Source organism: Rosa chinensis, chromosome 6 (genome assembly GCF_002994745.2).
Source record: "Rosa chinensis cultivar Old Blush chromosome 6, RchiOBHm-V2, whole genome shotgun sequence".
Lineage (NCBI taxonomy): Eukaryota > Viridiplantae > Streptophyta > Magnoliopsida > Rosales > Rosaceae > Rosa > Rosa chinensis.
Genome location: NC_037093.1, coordinates 60,769,291 through 60,791,741, shown reverse-complemented (window position 1 = coordinate 60,791,741; position 22,451 = coordinate 60,769,291). Strand labels below are relative to the sequence as shown.

Sequence of the window (22,451 nt, the reverse complement as noted above, 5' to 3'; positions counted from 1 at the left end):
CTACATGTTTGGAACAAAAAGAAGATTATGAAAGAGTGAAAGGCCAAGTTGAATCTCTGACAGATAAATTGGACAAGGGACTCAAATTGTTCAAAGTTTGCTGCCTAATACCTCAGACAATTCTAAAGCAAGAAACTCACATTCTGTGGTACTATTTCTATGTTTAAAATATTTGTATATGTTGCTATTGTTCATGCTATTTACTGCATGTTTTAGCTCTTACTTATTTTGCATTCTAACTTCTTTGTTTTTCTTTTACAATAGGACAATATTGCAACAGATTCAAGTGCACACCATGATGAAGATGTTGCTGATGAATATGATGCAAACTCTAATGAGGACTTTTGTTAGATATATTGTTAGCTTCCTTGCTTAAGAAATGATTATATTATAAAGACCAAATTTTGAATATTTATCTTTGTTTGAACATATGTATGAATGATTAACTATGTTTCTTCTAATGCAATTTTTTTTATGAAGATTTAATTGTCTCCTTGTATGTTTAATAAAAAAATTATCTTTATTCATCTACCTCTTCCAATTAGGTTAGTTGACAATTAAATTGAGTGGGAGGAAAAAAAAATTGCTGACAAATTTCAACAAATAAATCTAGTGGAAAAACATTTCCGACCACTTTTTCCGACCACAATATCATTCTCGGAAATGTTAGATTATATTTTTCCGACAGGAAATATCAATTTCCGAGAAAAATATGACCCTCGAAACTTATTCATTTTCGATGCCAAATAGTCGTCGGAATTAAATATTCTTATCGGAAATAGTTTTTTCCGACCACTACTATTCGTCAGAAATAAGTCCTTGGAAAAAAATGGATTGGCTAGCAACCAATGTTTTCCTACAAGCAACAAATTATTTCCAACAAACATCTTTTATCGGAAATACTATTTGTCGTCGATGAGGAGTAACAATTTCCGACCACAGAAAAATTATTTACGACCACATCTGGCTGTTGGAAATATATCTTTTTCTGAGGGTTGGTCGGAAAAAGACTATTTCCGATGGTATTTTTTCCGAGGACCACCGAGGGCACCTTGCGGTCGGAAATAGCTTTTTCCGACGGGGAAAGTGGCTTTTCCGACCAAATCGTACCCTTGGAAATGACTATAATTGTTGTAGTGGAATAAGATACGTATGTAAAGGGTTTTAAAACTGAAATCAAATCTTCCTATATTTGTGCACATCCAATCTTTATCTGATATGCATGTCGAAAACCTTTTAATGCAGATAAGTATATCAGTTCAATCTATCCGATATGCAAATCAATTTAAATCATGTTAAATGATATGAAATAAATACACCTTCATCTTAAGATCAGTGAGCATGATTTCCTTGATTTCCTCTTGATGATCCGATTCTGCAATCTTCCTTTATAGCCTTGAGTCACCGGAAAGGTAGGAGAAATATCTCCTAAACCTTTGCAACCTCTGATCTCCTAGTAACTTTGGGAAAGTCATGTGTTGATTGTTGAATGGTAATAACCCAATATACTTACAATCTCCCCCTTTGGGCATTCCAATTCAACACATGACTTTGTCATCTTTTTACCCTGCAAATTAGATTTCACAGATAAACACTAATTAGAGACCAAAAGGTGCTATTTGGATTAAGGAATCAGTTTCCATCCTTTTCCAAATCCAAGCAGCCAAAAAAATCTAATTATCAAAGTAAAAAATAAGCATCCAAACAATCTATGCTTATGCACTTACAATAAAAAACCAAAGTAAATAAATATTGTCCATCAAAAGTTAACATGCAGTAAAGAAAAACTAAAAAGATGCAACGGCCTGGCGGCCCTCCTCGGGAGGAGGAAGACGTTGTTGACCACCAATGCGAGAGGTGATCTTAGTGCGAACCATGATGAAAAGAAAAGATTTTGGAAGAACCTTGCACACTTAGACAAAATCGAGTGAAATCCGAGAGAGATATGATAGATGATATATATATCGGACCAGTAGGGTTAAAGAAATCGAAGAGACATGCCGGTTGGAGATAGCGTCTTCAAGAAGGAGAGTATTTATTACAAGTTATGGTTCCTAGATACACGCATACAAATAAACTCTCCCCCTCAATTCATGCATACTTGGTAAGGAAATGAGATTCAAACATATGGCAGTCAAGGAGAGAGACCAAGAGTTACATGGATTCCCAAAATCTGCAATGATGTTGCACAATATATTCCTCTACCAAGTATCAAAGCGTTGAATGTATTTGTCATAAATGGAAGGAGAAAATATAGCATAGTTTAAGCACTGAGAGCACAAATCAATTAGTGAAAGGAACATATTTCAAAGCATCAACCATGATGTATTCTATCAACAAAAAGATTGAATACTTAAAGCGAGACCATAATCAGTAAACCTGTGTTGAGAGTGAGCAGAATCAATATATGGAGCTTAGACACATGGTTAAAGTAAGAGAGAAGAGGTGAAAGGGGAGAACTGAAGATCGGGATTTCACTCAGAGGGCCTCCTAAAAGAAAGAGGAAACAATTGTTTTTGCACATCGGCAACGTTACTTAGCCATACATTTTTATTTTGACATATTTGAAATGCACGAACTCATGTAGCGAGACACCTCTCAGTAACTTCCAGACCAAATGATCTTAGGGTACTAAGCATAATAAGGATGCTCGATGGAGAGGGACTCGAGTTTTAGCTTGTAAATTTGCCTTTGGAGTACAGAGGTCACCTAACCAACTCGTTTCTTACAAATCCTGGAAAGTTCACCACAACCAGGACCCGATTACTTTGAGAGGAGGAACCACGTATCCATTCTCGTTTCTTACAAACCCTAAAAAGTTCACCACAACTAGAACCTGATTACTTTGAGAAATGGAATATGAATATATTTTAGCTCTTTAGTCAGTTCACCTTATTCACCTTTACCCTCTAAACAAGAACCAAGTGACATGCCACCACAAATCATAACAGGTGATAGTGCAAAAAGAGTCTAACTGATTAAGATGCTAACCAAAAGTACACAAACATTGTCCAGAGTAAGGCATGGCATAATGGATACATAATCTGAGGATATGTTTAAGTCACTAGTGACAGTGGACAAAGCGCACTAAGTTCACAATTTTCTCACTAGAACTGGACAAATGTGAGGCTGCTTCAATACTTGGAACATATCCCAAGTGCGTTTCTCAACAGTTCAAACCTGGCAGTGTCAAGTGGCTTTGTGAATATATCAGCAAGTTGACTATCAGTAGACACAAAACTTAACTCAAATATATTATGTTCAACGAACTCCCTAATAAAGTGATATCGAAGATCAATGTGCTTTGTTCTAGAGTGTTGAGCATGATTTTTTGTGATGTTAATAGCACTTGTGTTGTCACAAAAGATAGACAACTTACCTTGAGAAATGTCGTAGTCATGGAGCATTTGTTTCATCGAAAGCATTTGCGTGCAGCAACTCCCAGCTGCAACATACTTAGCCTCAGCAGTAGATAGGGAATTGCAGTTTTGTTTCTTACTATGCCAAGCAACCAGATTGTTGCCAATGAAGAAGCATCCCCCAGATGTGCTTTTTCTGTCCTTCAAGTTCCCTCCCCAGTCAGCATCAGAGTATCCTGCAATTTCCACATTAGTGTCAAAGGTATAGGAAATACCACAGTTAGCTGTACCAGCAACATATCAGATGATCCTTTTGACAGCTTCTAAGTGAGATTCTTTAGGATTTGCTTGAAATCGAGCACACACTCCCACACTGTAGGAGATATCGGGTCTACTAGCAGTGAGATAGAGCAAGCTGCCAATCATGCTTCTATAGAGTGTGGAATCAACTGAAGTCCCATTTTGATATTCGCTCAACTTTGTAGTGGTGCTCATAGGATTGTTGACCACCTTCTTGGATTGAAGCCCAAATTTCTTGATCAGATTTTCAGCATATTTGGTTTGAGAAAGAAATAAACCTGTGTGAAGTTGTTTTACTTGTAATCCAAGAAAGAATGTTAACTCACCACACATACTCATTTCAAATTCACTGTCCATGATTGACTGAAATTCTTTAACTAGGCGCCTAGATGTAGAACCAAAAACAATGTCATCAACATATACTTGAGCAATAATAACATCAGAGTTTTCATGTTTCACAAACAATCACAAACAAGGTCTTATCAATGGAGCCCCTAGTATACCCTTTTTCCACAAGATAATTTGAGAGCCTTTCATACCAGGCACGAGGAGCCTGTTTAAGTCCATGCAGGGCTTTCTTGAGCCTGTACACATGGTCTGAATGATGTGGATCTTTAAAACCCTGAGGTTGTTCCACATATACTTCCTCTTGTAAAATACTATTTAGAAACGCAGTTTTGACATCCATTCGAAATAGTTTGAACCTGAGATGACAAGCCACAGACAAAAGTAATCTCACATACTCTAATTGTGCGACAGGAGCAAAAGTTTCATCAAAATGAAGACCCTCGACCTGTGAATATCCCTGAGCCACTAGCCTAGCTTTATTTCTAACCACATTTCCCTTTTCATCACTTTTGTTTCTAAAGATCCACTTGGTTCCTATGACATTGCAATTTCTAGGTTGAGGTACCAAGTACCACACATCATTTCTAGTAAATTGATTTAGCTCTTCCTGCATAGCACTAATCCAGTGATCATCCAACAAGGCTTCCTTCACATTTTTTGGTTCAATCAAGGACACGAAACCAAAATGAGATATGAAATTCATACTGAGCAGATTTTCAGTGATAAAACATAATAATGCATTTCCTTGACATACCTCATCTTGACTTATCTGTGCTGCAGCTTGCCTTCTAGTTGTCAGTCCATCAGTTACATTGCCAATGATGTCCTGACTGGAATGATCTTTCTGAACTTGCTTTCCAATTTTGCAATCACCACATATCTTGTCAGTTTTTCCCTTTAAATTGGGCAGACCTCTGACACATTGCTTGGAAGATAACTTTAGCAAGTCCTGATAGTTTACATGTCCTATCCTTCTGTGCCAAAGAGGTTTCCTCTGTGGATCTTACAGACAAACAGGACTGCAAGCTAAAAGATTCATTAGCTCGAATATGATAACAGTTATCAAAAGATCTCTTACCTCCCATGATACCTTCTCCTTTCTGATTTAAGACCAAACATCTCTGTTTGTTAAACCACACATCTTCATAGTCATCAGCCAAATGGCTGACATTGATAAGATTAACAGTTAAGCCTTCAACGAATAACACATTTTTGAGATTAGGTATACCTGGAGTGTTAACAGTGCCTCGAGCTAGTATATTTGCTTTCCACCCATCTCCAAAGGTGACTGACCCAGTTGTGTTTTCTTCTTCAAAGAAAACAAACCAGGTTTTGTCTCCAGTCATATGTCTAGAACAGCCACTGTCAACATACCAAAAATCTCGTCGCTTGTCTGCTAAGGCAGTCAAAGCTACCAAACAAGTTGCCTCAATGTGAGTATTTTGTTGAGCTGTACTTGCACAAGCGAAAAGACATGTAGCATCAAATTCATTAGTATAAGCCAGAAGACACTTACTTTCATTTTTCTTGGTCCAGGCATCTTTTCTTCTTTCAGTTTGAAAATCTTTCTTAGAGAACATTTCAGCTAGTTTGTTAATGAGTTCCTTTTTTTCTTTAAGCTCACACTTTAGGGATTCAACAGTACACTTTTCTTGAGAAAACTGTGAGTTTGACAATCTTTCATTACATCTAGGTCTGATATGGCCTATCTTACCACAGTGATGACAAGTAGGAATAAAAGTTCTAGAGTTCGTGTACCTGTTTTGACCAGTGGGGGACTCTTGGTCAAGTATTACCTGATAACTTGGTGTTGGTTGACCTTCCTTCCGTTTCTTCATAACTGTGACATGATCATCAATGGAGGCTTCTTTCTTTTCTACAGATGATCTCGATGCTCTTACGAACTTAGTACTTTTGGAGTTTTCTCCAGTGTACCCTAACCCACAAGTGTCATGAAGAGCTCTTCCTGATCCAAGCAATTTAGACATGGAACTAGAGCTGACATCGAACTTGGCGAATCTTTCTTGAGTCAATTTTAACTCATCTTGCAAGGACTCATTTTTAGCCAACAATTCCAACTTCAATACTTGTTGTCCTTTAACATCCAGTTCTAGCATTTTGATCCGGTTGAGATACTCAGTCTTCCATGTTGAAGACTCCTGGTCACCTTGCAGGTCTGCTAATTCACTCACATGTTTGCTTCTTTCCAGTTCCCATGCAGATTGTGAGGTTTCCAATATGTGCTCCACATTTTCTTTTTCAGTTCTCAAGAATTCAACTTCTTTTTCCAAACTCAAGTTTCTAAGCAGAGTTGCCTTTGAAGCTTTGTAGAGTAGCCTGCAGCGGATATTTGTTTTATCATCAGAGAAGGCTTCGTCACTATCAGAATCAAGTAGACGTGATGATACAAAAGCCACATTTTCCACTTCCTGAGACTCATCATCACTCCAGGTTGAGAGAAGAGATTTATTGTTGCTATTTCCATGCTTCCTATTCCCACAATCAGTAGAAATATGACCATAGCCACGGCACTCATAACACTTATTTTTTCCTGAGTGAGTTCCCTTGAAGCTTCCTTTACCACTCTTGCCGTTGTAATCACTGCTGCTATTGCCATTATAGGAGTTTTTCCTAGGAGTATTAGGATTTCTGGATGAGTTCTTGTTTTTGAGAATTTTTTTAAATTCCTTTGTCAATAGAGCAAGATCCAGTGTCTCCTCTTCCTCTTCTACTCCTTTAACAGCCTTGAAGGCCACACCTTTATTTTTCTTCTCAGGCTTCAATCTCATCTCATAAGTTTTGAGATTTCTGATGAGATCATCAAGTGGATATACATCAATGTCAAAAGAATCCTCAATACTAGTAACTTTGGCATGAAATTTTTCTGGCAAGGCCCTTAGTATTTTCTTGACAAGTTTGTCATCTTCAAATGGTGTTCCCAAGCTATGACACTGACCAGCAATTTTCAGAATTCTACCATGAAAGTCATCTACGGTCTCATCATCCCCCATAGCCATAGTTTCAAACTCATAAATCAGACTTTGCAGTTTTTGAGCCCGTACCTTTTTATTACCTTCATAGGTTGTCTGAAGTAGATCCCAAGCTTGCTTAGCAATATCACAATGACTGATCCTCAGTTTTTCTCGTTCAGATAGAGCTGTGAATATGCTATTTTTGGCTTTGAAATCTGCTTGAAGATTGCGCACCTCTTCTTCTGTCCAGTCTTTCCTTGGTTTTGGGATACTTGTGGAAGAGCCTTCACTTTTGCTAGGAACCACCGGAGTCTTCCACCAATTTGCAACAATGTTCCAAACATGCTCGTCTTGTGCATAGAGATAAGATTTCATGTAAATCTTCCACTCTGTGTACTTTTCACAACCCCCATCGAACCAAGGAGGACTATTGACATATCCTCCAGCAGCCCTATCACGCGAATGTTCCATTTTTCCCTAGGATCACTAGAAAGTTCTAGAACCCGCTCTGATGCCAATTGTAATAACCGGATGGAACAAAATTGATAGAGTTTGAGTAACGACAGTTATTCAATCAAACAACAACACAAATAAAAGAGCTCACGAATTGTTGACGCAGTGTAAACCTCTCCATTGAGGAAACTTCACTGCGAGGCTGTTTACGCCTACATGAGAATCAAATCCAATATGAATCAAAGTTGTTACAGATCACAAGTAGTGGTATTCAACTCAACCACATTGACTAGCAACAATGCTAACTTGCTTGCAACTATAAAAAGTCCTATTCTAAACAACTATGAAACAATCTGTATAGATGAAGAAATCTGGACTCGCCTTCAGATTCAATCTTGCCTTGAAGCCTCACTGATCTCAATCACATATGCAAGTGATGAATGCAGTGAACGAGCAGTATGATCAATCAATTCAAACAAACAATGAGAGTTTTGTAAAACAGTTAGTGCAGACTATGCAACACAATTAAAATTCTCAATCAGAAAACTCTCAGTGTAAAATGCGGTTTCAAACCCTTTTATAAAGGAGCAAGACTCCCCCTCAATCAAATCTCTTTTAGCACCATAGAATAAGATACGTATGTAAAGGGTTTTAAAATTGAAATCAAATCTTCCTATATTTGTGCACATCCAATCTTTATCTGATATGCATGTCGAAAACCTTTTAATGCAGATAAGTATATCAGTTCAATCTATCCGATATGCAAATCAATTTAAATCATGTTAAATGATATGAAATAAATACACCTTCATCTTAAGATCAGTGAGCATGATTTCCTTGATTTCCTCTTGATGATCCGATTCTGCAATCTTCCTTTATAGCCTTGAGTCACCGGAAAGGTAGGAGAAATATCTCCTAAACCTTTCACTACTAGAAAAATAGGTACTTTCACACGGATGGATTCTGTGTGAATACATTGAAATACACACGGAAATCTGTGTGTATGGGCAGTTTCACACAGTACAGTCACGGATTCACAATTTGTATGTGTTGCGAGCGTTGCTAAATCACTTTCACACGGAAAACTTGTCTGTGTGAGCTATATTAAGTGGTCCCATAGAATCAATTATATTAATTTTCAAATTTACAAACATTTAATCATTAATTTGCAATTTCCAGGTTACATATAATTCATCAATTTATTGAATTATTTAAATATTTTTATATTTATTTTTAGGTCCTCCATTTATTTTCATGTTGTTTTGGTTCCTTCATTAAGATTTTGCAAATCTGGGATCTTTCCTTCATTGAGATTTTGCAAATCTGGGATCTTTCCTCCATCGTTCTTCATTGAGATTTGCAAATCTGGGATCTTATGACAGTAAATCATACACAAGTGTTGTTGCAAATAAGATCCACTTTCAGAATTCATCTCGGCTACTCAATCGATCGCTAACGCAATATGGATCAGTAAGTTTGAATCCAAACAAACAACAAACCAAAAGTGATTATATATACCTTTATGAATCTCGATCTATTTGCCGAGGTCGATGGTGTCGATCTGTTTGCCGAGGTCGATGGTGTCGATCTGTCTGAGGGGAGAAAGAATCACAAGAAAGAGCAAAGTTGATCACGAGCTCGAGACATCAATTGAAAACCCAGAAATTGAAAACCCACAATAAACTTACTAGCAAAGTCGATCTGTTTGTCGAGGTCGATGTTTAACCAAATCGCACCTTCCAACCGTGTCAGACCCAAAACCCAGACTAGTCTGTTGCATCGGCGACGTCCACGGCTTCCACACCAAGCTCCAAAATCTCTGGTCCAATCTCGAAATCTCCATCCCTTCTTCAGACTTCGCCACCGCCCTCGTCATCTTCCTCGGCGACTACTGCGGCCACGACCCGAACACCAACGAAGTCCTTGACTTCTTCGCCACTCTCCCCTCCAGATACCCACATCAAAAAGACGTCTTCATCGCCAAAAACCATGACTTCGCCTTCGCTGCCTTGTTGAGAGTCCTGCCTCTGCCACCGGACGGGTCCGAGTTCCGCTAAGGGTGGAAGGAGTTCGAGGACAAGGAGGAGAGAGAAAAAGATCTGGAGACAGAGAGAGGGCAAGAAGATGTAAAAAGAAAAAGAGAGAAAAGAAGATAACAAAGAGGAAATCGGAGAAAGATATGTGAGAAAGAGAGAGCGATGGAGAGAATAAAACACAGAATATGTGTGAAAACAAAGATAAGAAAAGGATTCACACGATAGTCTGTGTGTAAATTGAAAAGAAAAATATTAGAATCTTATGCTTTTACATATTCACACGGAATACTGTGTGTAAATTAAATTTACACTTATTTGACATGACTAAAAACTAGTACCGGAATCTTATTAATCATATTTTTACACAGCTATCCATGTGAAACAATATTTCACATGGAAAACAGTGTGAATTTTTAATTTACCCTCTGACAAATTTACAGGATTCTCTGAATTATACTTTATTTCACACGGACTCCGTGTGTAAATTGACTTGAAAAATATTGGGTCCCAGTTTGAACTTTATGTGGCCACAATAGTCTGTGTGGAAAATATATACACACGGATTTCCGTGTGTGCTATAGCACTTTATACACAAATAATCGTCCGTGTGAACCTCTGTGACAACATTATCCGTGTGAAAGGACCTGTTTTTCTAGTAGTGTTTGCAGCCTCTAATCTCCTAGTAACTTTGGGAAAGTCATGTGTTGAATGGTACCATTCAACCCAATATACTTACACCCCAGCTACCATCCATAGATTGAGTTTTCAAGTGAATGAAATAAATTGACTAATTAGTCTTGGTTAGCATTTACTCGATATTTAATTACTTTGACTATCAATGCTCGAAGACAAGAAACTAGTCTTACCATTATCGTGTACAAGGGTTTAGGGTTTAGGGTTTAGGTTTCGCGCACCGTTAGCGCTAATAATGCGTCTTGCCAAGCCTTGAATAGCTACCGTCAGGGTAAATTTGTCTAGGAAAGCAGTGCGCTTAATTAGCTACCTGAAAGCCTGAAACGATTACGCAAGAACCAAGAGATAGATGTATGTAACTATTGCCCCCTTAATCAATCTTGGTGAGTGATAAGACAGTCGCACACATATTAATTAGACAATAGATGTATGCATGTCTCCCTCTGAATTTCCTGGAACTAAAACAAACATATTAATTAGACAAATCTCATGCACTCTATGTTTCAGCCTTTCAGGTCCATCTCTATTCTAACAAGATGAAGTACGTACAATTTAAGGACTTGAGCTGGGGTTTGGTAAGTACGCGTTTGTACCTAAAAAGTACCCAGCTGGCAATTGCAACGAAGGATACCAATGAATATGACATTGCCAATTGCGAAAATAATAGGCTAATCCTTGCTAGCTTAATAGGATACCAGTGTTCTGATTTCTAATTTCTCTGGTTATTATTACTGATGAAGAAAAGAACAGATGGGGTCACGCCAATCTGTCTCTGTCTTCTTTTTGCCGGATTTTAATTTATAGGACCACCGGGGGGGCTCCGGCCAGATATTAAGTTAGTTAGTTGGTTAGCAGTAATCCAGGTTTAATCCGGCCAGTCAAGGCAGGCCCTGGGTATAGGCCCAGCAGGCTTGTGCCTATAGCCCCCAAATTTCATGGGCCCCCGAAATTAAACCAAGTTTTATATATATTTATATATGTAAAAAAAAAAAAAAAGTAATATATGCCCATATCGATATCTTGTCGTTTTATACTTCTTCTCTTGTTCTTACCTCACCTCCATAATCCCAAATTCTCAACTCTCAAATCTCAAAACCTAGCAGCTAATTCATCATCAGATCATTGATTCATCGTCGCCAGTAATCATCATCATCTGCAATCATTTTTTTGTTTTCTTGTTCTTTGTAATGTTTTATTAATTTTTCTAAATTTCTGGCAAATTTGAGAATTGGGAAGAAGGAAATAGCGGTTGATTTTAACCTTTTGATACTAATTAACACAGCAATTTCGTTAGGCAAGCCTTTAAGTATTCTTTGCAAATTCAAATATTTTTCAATGAATCAATGATTAAGATTTTAGGGTCTGTTTTCTTTATTTTTCTTCTTATTCGATTCGTCTGAACTCTGAACTAATAGTGATTATAACTAATTATGAATTAAGTGCATCTTTGTTATTTGTTAATGGAATAATGGTAGACTGGTACTAGTGCCGTAGTGGTATCAGGATGCAAGCTAGATTTTTTTTTTTTTTTTTTTTGATACATAAACCACATAGCTTACTTTATTATGCAGAGATGCTAAAAGAATCCAAGTGCAGAAGATAGCAAGTTTTGTTGCCTTTGCTACCTTTTGCTCTTGAAATACTGACAATATATATTCAGAAAGTAAAACCAAAACATGAAGAGTCGATCAAACTGACAAACTTTTATAAAAGTAGAGGAATCTGAGTGGTGGAGTTGGTTAAATGGATTATGAAGGCAGAGTGTATTAGTGAGGACTTTAGTAGTTTAGTTGCAAGTGACTATACTACTAAATTGTATTCTTATAGAAACCTGTAAGCCTATTAAAAAGCTGTAAACTTAGTAACTTACTTAATTTTAAAGAGAAAAAAAAATTGTGAATATATTTAAAGGTGGGGAGCCTCATTTTTTTTTTTTCGCCCAGAGCCCCTTAAAACTCAGGGACGGCCTTGCGGCCAGTTGTGTTTTCTTAGTCAAAAGTGCTCAGCAGCATAGCATATGGAATGTCTAGAATTATTTGTGTGGCTATGTATATTGACTATTTCTTTAATTTGCAACTTGTTAATTTGTATGGCTACTGACGAAATTATGCATGGTTTCTTGATTAGTCAAGATGAGCATGCCAAGCACATGCCATGTTTCAGTGGAAGCCAACGTATATGTACGTACGTATAGTTACGGCCTATGTGTAAATTAATCCGTTCGTTTATCTTAGAGTCTGGCTATTTTAATGCAAAAGGTTTTTTATCCGGCCAAATTATACACACTAGCATACGCATCGATTTTGATTATATCTAAAGTCTTGATGAAACTAATAATCCTTAACTTTGGTCGGTCAATCATAGTCACGCGTACACAAATGAGACAAAAATCAGAATTTGGTATTCATCTCTAGGTTAATACACGTAAATTGAGGTTTTTTCTTCTTTTATTTCTTGAAGTATCGTTTTTCTTTACATAAAAAAGAGATTGCTAACTTGGCGTGTAATATGGTTATTGTCTTTATAAATAATTTTCAACATCGATACGTTCTTTTATTAGTTTGCATTGGACGCACGTGGATGCTAGTTGGTATCTGGTAAGTTTCTTTATATGCCAAATTCTTTTGTGTATAAGAAAAGCTTAAAAGCAACAGAATCTTATATGATTTGAAGGAACTTTACCTTGTTTTATCCACGGAATATTAAACGAAATGATAAGAACTCGGCTACAAATACTATATTGATTGGTTGGGTTCAAGAAATTGAGCTTGGTTCTTAGAAAACACGCTTTAGTTTAGAGAGACTTTGGCCATTTCCAAATTTGTGTTCAAATTCAAATAGGGTCAAAACAATTCATTGCAAAGTTCAAATATTCCATGGCATGCTTTCTTCTTCCTTGACCATATTCCTTGACTTTGCTATGTTCAAATTAATTTTCCTTTAATATTAAGCGAAGAACTTTCAAAGTTTACCACGATTAATGGATCGTAAATAGTCCACCCATGCGTAAGATTTGCTTCATTGATAATTGATGAGAGCCACCACCGTGGCTTCGCCGTTTTCAACCCAGTCAGGAGCAAGCACCACATGCGTGTATTTTTCTCTAGAGGGAGAACGTGCTACTTTTTTTTTTAGTGTTATTTCCACTTGATTTGCCCAAGCAAGGTTAATAGAGTTTGTCCACAATCATCTAGGCATCTAGTCTAGTATAAGTTTCTTATTTGTATAAATGAGCGGTTTTGAACTCTACCGGAAGACAAGCCCTATCGTGTACGTAACAATAAAAAAAAAATATTCACAATGTTGTCTCTTAAACTTTTTGGTAAGTTCTTCTTAAGAGAATTTTGAAAAAGACGAGTAATAACAACCGCAGTAGTTAACTATTTGAAATTACCCTATATTCATTGGTTTAACCATTGTGATTGTTATTGCTCGTCCTATGAACAATAGGGGGATCACCCTAGATCCACCACACAAGGAACTAGGATCCCACGAGAAAAAAGCACCACATTACAAATATTGGCGAGAAATAACTCAATCTCCTTCCCTTTTACGAGCAGTCCGTCCACGCGCAAAAACAAACATTTCAAAATACTGCCAAAATCAATACACTTAAAAGATTTGAGCATGAAGAATTGCGCATCTGAACACCAAGCACAAATTACAGACACTATGAGTAAAAAATAGATCTCCGTTACTTTTCAAAAATACAAAATGAGTTATTCCCATTATCAATAAATTCATAAAGCAATTAAAGGGTATAATTTTAAAATCGAATCATAACAAACAACATGTACCAAAAATTAACATAATGTAGAAAAAATTCCTTGAAAGGGTTTGGGATGAAATTGCATAGTAATTGTTGTCTTTGTCGAGTTTGAAAGTCCAATATGTTGATATTTTGAGGTAGCTTCCTCTGGCTGATCAAATGGGTCTTTCTCTAGTCGGTCTCTAAATTGTCCACCGCCCCTCCCTTTCAGCCCTTTCCTTTCCATCAGAGTCTCTGCGACCGAGGACGACACATAACAAATCTCCCCCCCCCCCCCCCAACCCAATAAAACCCCATCTTCTTCTTTTAGACCATTTCTCACACATACCTCTACCTCCCTCCAAAAACCACCAAAACCCTTGCACTCACGGATTGTCCTCCTTTAAGTCACATTCACACATATATCCGAAGCCCAATGTCCCGCCACAACTCCTCCTCTAGTTTCCCTTCTTGCTTCCGCCCCTCCCCAACCACCGCCCAACACCACCACTCCCCGCCGCCGACGCCTCCTCCCCCAATCTCCGGCCACGCCAACCTAACCACCTGTCTCTACCACACCGACTTCGCCCTCTTCTCGCTCACCTGGTCTCGCTCCTTCCTTGGCGGCCGCTCTCTCCACCTCAACCTCCTCCACCACGCCTTCGACTCTCCCCCACCTCCTTCTTCCTCCCCTTCTTTCCACCTCAACATCAAGCCCTTCTTCTTCTGGAAACGCCATGGATCCAAGAAGCTCGCCCCCAATATCCTCATTTTCTGGGACTTCTCCAGAGCCCGATTCGGCTCCGGACCCGAACCCGTTTCCGCGTTCTACGTCGCCGTCGTAGTTGAGGGCGACATGACCCTCCTCCTCGGAGATTTGAACAAAGAGGCTTATGCCAAAACCAGAGCCAAACAGGCGCTGGATGAAAGTCCTCAACCGCAGGCTCTGGTTTTGAAGCGAGAGCACGTGGTTGCCAAGAACATTTACACCACCAAGGCCAAATTGGGCGGCAGAATCAGAGACATCCAAATCGATTGCGGCCACAATGACGACTTCAGCCGGCTCACCTTCAGAGTCGACAACAAAAGGGTTCTGCAGATAAAGCGATTGAAGTGGAAATTCAGAGGGAATGAGCGGATTGAGGTGGACGGTGTGCCGATGCATATCTCATGGGACGTCTACAATTGGCTTTTCGAGAATGACAGCAATGATGGCCATGCAGTGTTCATGTTCAGGTTCGAAGAAGACGAACAAGACATTAATACCCAATTGAGTGTCGGTCATTGGGCGCAGCAGCAGCAGCAGTTCTGGAATTTCGGGATGAATGGGATTGAGTGGAGGAAGATGGGCAAGAGCTTTTCGTCTTCTTCCGTTTCAATGTCGTCTGCGGGGTCTTGTAGCTCTTCGGTAATGGAATGGGCTACTATGGAGGAGAGCGAGCTCAGCGCTGGTCCTACCGGATTTTCTTTGCTCGTTTATGCTTGGAGGAGGTGAATTTGACTGGAAATCGAAATGCATTGCTTCCTAAATTAGCTGGTTTCATATTCATATATGGTGATATATAGTTACTACTAGTTCCCCACTAACCCATTTGTTCTTGAACATAAATTCAATAAGATCCAATCAAACTATGAAATTCATAGATACACATGGATGATCTAACAATTCTAGTTACAAAGAGGCAAACAAGCTTCCTTTTAGGTATGTCTACTAGGAATTGCTGTAATATTTGGAGTTGTTTGACGCAATCAATTAAATTTGTGAAACATAATATTGATGAAGATGAACTCTATGTAGCTTTTTTTACTTTGAAGAGTATTCATATAAAGTTATCTTACATTCTTGTGGCTTCTGGTGTGGCCTGAATGAGTTTGATGGGAGGTTTTGGTAGAGTTGGTTGTCATCAAATTTTGCAAAGTTGGTTCCTTTTCTTTGAAACAAACAAAGGACAAAATAGAGAAAGGACGAGACAAGATGCATGTGAGGGTGGGTCTTCTATTTCTTGGTTTGTACTTTGTAGAAATATCTTTTTTTTTTTTTTTTACTTTGTCAAGAGGAACTTAAAAATTTTTTAGGCTAGGCTAAGATAAACTCCTTCGGGGTATGTGAAGTGCTCAAACTGTGCGTTGCAGTATAGTATCTGACCACTTTAACAGTTTCAGGGTTCGAACCTAGATTGGGGAGCACACTCAATTAAGCAAGAATCACTAGACTACTTGCAATGGTACGTAGAAATATCTCTTATTTCTAATTCAACCTACTCTTCACCAATATCAACCGTTTAATTTGTTGACCGTCTCTTGGATCAATGCAACATCTGACATTGGCCGTTACTCAAAACACGGCAATATTTTGAAACTTCAAAAATAAAACTCAAAAGGATTTTTATATGCCGGAAATGGTCCAATGAAAGAGTAATGGGAAATAAAAGGTCGGTAGGTCCGACTTTTATAAAAGTTCAAGCTGTTTTGCTTTCACTCCTGTCTTTCTGGAATTCATAACAAATACAAAACGTTCTAATTGTTAACAATTATTTCGTTTTATAATCCGTTGACAAAAATTACAATCGTTTATGAAAAATGAGACCTTTGTTATCTGAACATAGAAGAAGAATTCATCACGGCAATTGTATACTGCTGCAGAGTTTATTGTCTTATTTTCTGCTGCAGAGTTTATTGTCTTATTTTCTGTTTCTCTAAGTGTTAATATGGCAATTTTGAGAAAGTAACTAGACCTTTAGCCGAATGATAGCCAGCACTGGATGAGCTGTGGTGAATTGGTCTAAGATTCTTAAGTCAGCGAGTGGTAAATTATGGTCAGAAAGGTTGCAGAGGTTGTCGACATTTACGTTTGGAAGTTTGATGAAGATGTTAAAAGATTGAAGATGGCATCTCGAATGAATCTAAATAAGGAGGGGCGCATGCAGACCGCGCCGAGACCAAACAGAGCAAGCTAGGCAGCTAGCAAGCATGCACTCGTTTCAGAGTTCACATGTTCTTGGTCTGTTCTGCTCGTCCTCTCTCTTTGGATGGGAATTAATCATCACTCTTGTCCATTTCTTTCAGTACTAGGTATCTTTCTTTCACCAAAAGTAATCTTTTCTCCGTAAATTAAGAATTACAAGCATGTTTTCACGGTGAGAGCAAAAATATTATATCCATTTTACACTAAATAAGTCAAGTTAACGATGTTGATGCCCCGTATCCATGACAACCCTCATGCAAGCGAGGTTAATGATGCTCATTGCAAGTGGAGCTAAAAATGTTCAAGTCCACCCCTATGCAAGCGACACTAATGATGTCCCATATCTAGTGAGTTTTTTGTTTTTGGCAAGGCAATATCTAGTGAGGTTAATGATGCCTATGCTTATGTCTATGCAAGTAGCTAACGGTACTCATGCAAACGTGGCTAAACATACCAAAATATGTTGTATATGCTTTCAAACTCCGTAAAAACTAAACCCGAATAAAAAATAAATTAAAAAAATCCCAATTTTACCACATAATATACTTGCATTGCTGAAGCGAAACTTTCTCCAAAATTTTACCATTGATAAAACAAGATTTTCGTATCCGAAAAATTGGACTCTTAATTACTCTCATTAGTCATTTGCCTTTCACTTGCAAATGAAGAGTACAAGTAAAACTAGTGGAGCAAATGCTAAATGCGTGCATTGAACCTTAAACCTATATTTATCAAGGTTAGATTGTCTGCATGTTCAAAACAAGCGGCCGCTACTTGCAACAAAGACTTGTTGGTAGCTTACCCATAATGGTGGCTGGGACGTGAGTGCTTTGGGCTACGGTTTAGGGACAAGCCTAATTAACAGCCAACAATCTTGACTTTAACCCGACCCTAATAGGAAATGCATTTCATTTCTTATTAGAGACCGTAAGTCTCCATACGAGCCCAGCCCAAACAGCTGATCGGATGGTGCAAACTCCAAACAACTAGCAACTTACACCTTAATTTGTCTCTGATAATCGTACAGTAACCTCCAAAACACACACAAGGACTCTCTTGAAGGTTGGAAAGTATCTGATCACAGAAAAATCCTTCAAAAAATAGCAACCTTTCTCTTCTTGTAGTCCGAAGTTTGTTGATCAAAAATAAAAATGGATCAAGCTCACACAGGATCAAGAACTTGAAGCTAAACCACTGACCGACAGGGATAAGTTTTTCATATAAGAATGGGACCCCAGCAGGTCACAAAGGCATGCCGAACACAATGTCTTTCTCAAACTCATAATGAGCGAGCCACTGGGACAGGGTTCTCCCACCTACCTACTTTGTGCGATGCCTGGCTACATTCATTCATATGAACCGTCACCAAGTCAGCACCAATTGATTTTATTTCAATCCCTGCTCTGCTGTGCATATATGCATTACCTGTACATTCTTATTTTCTAACATGTCTTAAAGACGAACAAAGAAACCAAAAAAATTGAAAATCACAGACCTTGATTCTCCCCAGAAAGCATTTTACAGAAAACTAATACACTGACACAATTTTCAAGCAGCTGAGATAACCAGATGGAGCAGAATTAAACTTTGCAATTACCCCCATCTGTTGTTCATATGAAATTCTAAAACTCTATAACAGGCCTCCAAATCAAATAAACTGGTGTCAAAGCTTTACAGTCAAAGCTGGGGTTGAGGTAGAATGGATCAACGATGAAGACGGCGGAAGACAATGTCTTTGTCTAGAACCTCTGCCTCCAGAATCGGGTGCACTATTACTTGAATGGCTTCTCAATTTCTTCTTATCTCCATAAATCCCCCCATCTGATCTTACTTGCCGAACCCTAGTTTCGTTCAGGCCAGCCGGAAGAACACAATTGCAGAATAAACCTAAAGTTCATTGAAAAAAACATGAGAAGATTGTTAGGATAGTCATTTCTAGTGAGTAAATAACAGGCACACTATTTTTTCCGGAAACTGACCTTCTTGCCGCATAGAAATCCCAACGGATATACATGAGCAAATAACTAACACCACATCTGTATTCTCTACTTATTCTCGTTTCTATTTTTACTTTTTCAGATTTGAATCTAAGCTATGCTATGATGGATTTCTGATAATGTGAGAGATGAGATAACAATGGCAATTCTTTTGGTGGCATGGCCATTCATGATGTGCTATTAAATATTGGTATTGTGCTAATAAACATTAACGGTGGGGATGCAATGAAGGAACTTCTAAGAGAAGAAGAAATTGTTACCGAGTCGAGCAAGACGGTTAACCCAACGAGGAATAGGCCTCTCTGTCAATCTGAGGCACACATCATTACAGAAGTGGTTGCAATTCTTGGTGATGAGGTGGTATGTGTTTCCAGAGTAGTCTTCTGCGAGTTTCTCCATGAATGCACGGACCTCTTTGGGACCTAAATCTGTTCTTCCTATCAGAATGGATTTTCGGAATACAAAACCAGGGCATTTCTTTGGTTCAACTTCAAAAATCCCAGTTGTTGCATGGTCATGCGCTCCAAAAGCATATTCAACGCCGTGTACTGAACACAGAAATAAACACAAAAATCTAAAAACACAGAAACCAAGTCTAGTACTTTATTACAGAAATCCATTTCCCTCCCAAGAACATACATGATGTCAGCTTTGTTTATGAATTATAATAAAAATCACTTCTTAACCAGCAAACAAGAATTGATCACTCAAATTTACAACCGAGTCCACTACGTTTCACGTTTTCATACTTTTTTCTCTTTAGTTGAAAAGGAGGATTCAATTTAGCTCAGACCAAACACGAAAACGAATTCAATTCACTGACTCAAACAACGCAAAATTTGATTGTTCTGCTCAGAATCTCTCTGATGATGAAAACTAATTAACCTGGGCCGAGATTTCGACTATTCATTCAGATCCAAATTACAAGTGTTTCTTGTGCAGAACATAAACTTGTGAGCCAGATTTTCATTTGATGTATGCCAGCAGATCTAAACTCGGAAACGGCAAAGACAAAAAAAGACGAATTACCTTGCACGCCGGAATGGTAGACACCAAGGCCAAGCCAATAGGCGTAGCCATTGATTGGTGTGAGATCGTAGACATTGAGATACACCGGAACTTTGCCAGTCTTCTTCTTCTTGGGCACCAATACCATTCTACACAGCATTTCTCTCTCTCTCTCTCTCTCTCTCTCTCTCTAAACAAGAAGAATTTCTCGAAATGAAATATGAACACAAAACGGAGAAGGTGGAGCACAAAAACGGCAACCGTCAGCGTCTTGATACATAGAAGAGAAGAGCCAGACCGAAAACAACAGAACAGAATAGAAGAATCTTTGCTGAAACCGAGGACGGGAGGGATGGGGGATGGATATGAAATTGGAGAGATATTCGGAGGGCAAAGCGGGAAAGATAACGAGATTCCGATTACTCTTTTTCAATTCCCCGCTTTCGGTTTTGGAAGACGAATCTTATTTTCCAACTCCCAACTCCTCCTCCTCCTCCCTTTCCGGCGGCCGAAAGTGTTCACGCCGCGGACTCTCTTTATAAGTTTATTACCAAAAACCAAAAGCAAAGCAAAACCGGATGGAAAAAAGAAGGCTGACGTATCAAACCAACCATACAAGTCTAAATAATAACGGAAACTACCCTTACATCAAATTTCTGCGTTTTGCCACGCTAGAATTAACTCGGGAGAGAAACCGAAACGCGCTAAAAACACAACTAAGCAAAACCAAGCAGGCTATTAGCTATCCATGTCCATTCAAGAAGAGGAGGGAGAAACAGAAACTAATGCTGCTTCCGCTTCTTTCCTTTTGCGACAGAATTCTCCCCTGCTGCACCAAAGTTGTAATTATTATGCTTTTAAGTAAAGTAAAGAGTTTCCATTGACATCGTCCACGTTGGGTCATCATTCATTCTTTTTCCAGACGTGTAAGTTAAGTCTTATTTTCTTTGGAGAAAGAAAAAAAAAAAAGAGTCTATTGGCGTTGGGGCTGGTCTACCACTTTTTCTGCAATATTTTCTCAACGCTAACTAGTTGGGAATTGAGATTACCAGGATCGAATACTTTTGACCTTGCTTAAAGCCACCAAGTAGGGGAAGTAAGCTATAAACAAATATTTTACATGCATATGTGTTGAAAAGGATTCGTAAAAACAGTAAAAAACTAAAAACCATAGTTCTTAACAAAATTATTTATTGGATGGCATGTATTATATCATGTAGGGAGCAGAACCTGGGTTCCACCGTTGGTGGCATGATAACATAGGATAGGCTTACATCTCCATGACCACGAGCCATTGTCGTCTACAATGGAGACACTATTATTTTAGACCTCTACTGAAATTTTTGTATTATAAGTTAGTGCTTATTAATTTTGGTATATATACAGCTCAAAGGAATACAGTTCTGGCCCGAGTTAAGAGGAAAGGGTGGAGAATGGGGAATCAGAACAAAGAAAAAAAATCATGAGCCCTTAAAAGAAAGATGGTTGTATATGTTCGAATCAGACCGCTAAATTCTCTCTTTGCATATATCCAGCAATGAAATTTAATGATCTGAATCGTTCGTATTTCAAATCAATATTTTAAGATCATTTTTTAAAAGAACAATTCATATAGATAATACTGAACTCATCCAACAATATCAAACAAATAAACATTTTTTGTGAAAGTTAACATTCTCGATTTCTCATGACCAACCGCTCATTTTTTTAATGCAATTGCATGAATAAACAATTGTTATTTAAGTTGAATTTTTGCAGAGATGAATTTTAAAAATAAAATTTAAAAGAAAACGGTTCAAATCTTGAAACAAATCATCATCTCTAAGTAAACAGAGAGAATTCAAACACACAAGTCTAAATTGATTCGAACCAATTTTTTTCCAAGTTCCAAATACAAGTACCTACCCTACTCAATATGTTCACCTCTAACTGCACCTTAAGTTTCTTTGTATATAGTAGGGCTGAGATTTTTGAACCGAAAACCCGAGGAACCGACCCGAAATGGTCGGTTCGGTGCGGTTCCAATCGGTTCTTGATCTGAGGCTTTCGGTTCCATATAGAAACCGACCCGAGGAAGAGGGTATCGGTTAGGTCCCGGTGTTTGGTGTTTGTCATCTCTTAGAACTGAATATCCCCATTAATCGACACGTTGTCTAAATCGACTAAAGCCCTAAAGGCCTAAAGTGCTAAACGCCTAAACAGGTCAGAACCCAAAAACGCCTCCTCTCATGCGTTCTTCACTTCTTCGCCTCTTCCCCAGTCCTTCAATTAATCGATTCAAAGTTTCAAACCATTCCCACTCTCGTTGAGATTACCATTTGCCCATTTCGATTTTGATTTCGAGTTCGAGTTCGATTTGAATACCCAAACATTTCTTTTTCATCCCCAACTTCCAATTCTCGTTGAGATCGCCATTTCGATTTCGATTTGAATACCCAAACATTCCCAAACTCGGTACAAGGATGAAGGGAGTTGAGGATGAATGGAGTGAGCTCTGATCTGTCTAAGGAGTCGCAGAGTGGGACGAGGTTGAAGAGCTCGGGTGTTGAGAACTTGAGATCAAGTGAAAGCC

The 22,451-nt window shown here is 38.4% G+C and overlaps 2 protein-coding genes across 2 annotated transcripts; one reads left to right on the top strand and one right to left on the bottom strand.

The window, feature by feature from the left end:
• Positions 1-14,240: 14,240 nt before the first annotated feature.
• On the top strand, positions 14,241-15,691 carry LOC112174130. Its single transcript, XM_024311847.2, has one exon. The coding sequence runs from the start codon at positions 14,346-14,348 to the stop codon at positions 15,402-15,404; it is 1,059 nt and encodes a 352-aa protein (XP_024167615.1). The 5' UTR covers positions 14,241-14,345; the 3' UTR covers positions 15,405-15,691.
• Positions 15,692-18,231: 2,540 nt separating this feature from the next.
• Positions 18,232-20,701, bottom strand: LOC112172635 (deSI-like protein At4g17486). Its single transcript, XM_024310036.2, has 3 exons — positions 19,901-20,701; positions 19,132-19,419; positions 18,232-18,761 (listed from the first exon to the last, which is right to left on the bottom strand). The coding sequence occupies exons 1-3, from the start codon at positions 20,037-20,039 to the stop codon at positions 18,538-18,540; spliced, it is 651 nt and encodes a 216-aa protein (XP_024165804.1). The 5' UTR covers positions 20,040-20,701; the 3' UTR covers positions 18,232-18,537.
• Positions 20,702-22,451: the final 1,750 nt, after the last annotated feature.

Bases quoted from the DNA above. Each gene is read 5' to 3' on its own strand.
- LOC112174130 (XM_024311847.2), top strand. From the start codon at position 14,346: ATGTCCCGCCACAACTCCTCCTCTAGTTTCCCTTCTTGCTTCCGCCCC.
- LOC112172635 (XM_024310036.2), bottom strand. From the start codon at position 20,039: ATGCTGTGTAGAATGGTATTGGTGCCCAAGAAGAAGAAGACTGGCAAA. The intron at 19,420-19,900 runs GTAATTCGTCTT...TTCTGTGTTCAG, and splicing joins CTACCATTCCGGCGTGCAAG to TACACGGCGTTGAATATGCT. The intron at 18,762-19,131 runs GTAACAATTTCT...AATGAACTTTAG, and splicing joins TAACCGTCTTGCTCGACTCG to GTTTATTCTGCAATTGTGTT.